At 33.0% G+C, this 770-nt stretch overlaps 1 protein-coding gene across 1 annotated transcript; it reads left to right on the top strand.

Moving 5' to 3' along the window:
• Nucleotides 1-499: 499 nt before the first annotated feature.
• On the top strand, nucleotides 500-765 carry AC631_06003 (uncharacterized protein; the record flags this gene model as incomplete). Its single annotated transcript, XM_015614832.1, has 1 exon — nucleotides 500-765. A coding segment is annotated over one exon (266 nt), but the record flags the coding sequence as incomplete, so codon positions are not given.
• Between the last annotated feature and the right edge of the window lie 5 nt (nucleotides 766-770).

Genomic DNA, 770 nt, shown 5'->3' with positions numbered 1-770 from the left:
TACACCCCTCAGACAACGTGCGTACTCACACCCGCCCCTTTCCTGTGTTGACTATGTATGTAAAAAAGTATGTATCAATGACAAAGAAAACTTCGAAATGTTTTTCTCTGGGAAATACCTGAGTTAGGAGATAACTACTTTTTCACAAATATTAAATTTTTACTTTTTCACCCAATTTCTACAAGGACTTTCGTATCTAACCAAGGTTTATATCTCAGACAATATACCCTTATCAAACCTGTGGTTCAAATTGAAACTTATTGAACTTTTTTTATCACCTGCGAATTTTTTTAGCCCAATATGTTCTAGTTTTCAAACAACGCTCTATCATTTACTAAGTGGGGAACTGAATAAATCAGCGAAATATTCTGCGATAATTTGAACGAATTAAGTTTAAATTTAGATTGGAGGGCCACAAACTTCAGAGATCAACCCATATAAATATCATGAGTTTGAGAAATATCCCTTAAGTCAATTAATCAGATTTCTGCACGAAAATATGTTAACCCAAGACACAAGTAATAAAGTTGATTCAGCCATTGAAGTTGAGGTTAAAGATAAATCAAAAAACATGAAACTTGAAGTCAATATTGAAGAGGATATGAATGATTTTATTGAAAAGTTTTTAGACATTTCTGATAACGCAAGAAATAACGACAAACAAGAAAAAGAGATGTCATTGCTTGAAGGAATGAAAACATACCCCAAAGCAGCTGCATGGTCAATAATTTTATCAACTGCCTTAGTTATGGAAGGTTATGATACGTCTC

The sequence above is a fragment of the Debaryomyces fabryi genome, assembly GCF_001447935.2.
Source record: "Debaryomyces fabryi strain CBS 789 chromosome Unknown contig00447, whole genome shotgun sequence".
Lineage (NCBI taxonomy): Eukaryota > Fungi > Ascomycota > Pichiomycetes > Serinales > Debaryomycetaceae > Debaryomyces > Debaryomyces fabryi.
This window is presented reverse-complemented; position numbering and strand designations above follow the sequence as displayed.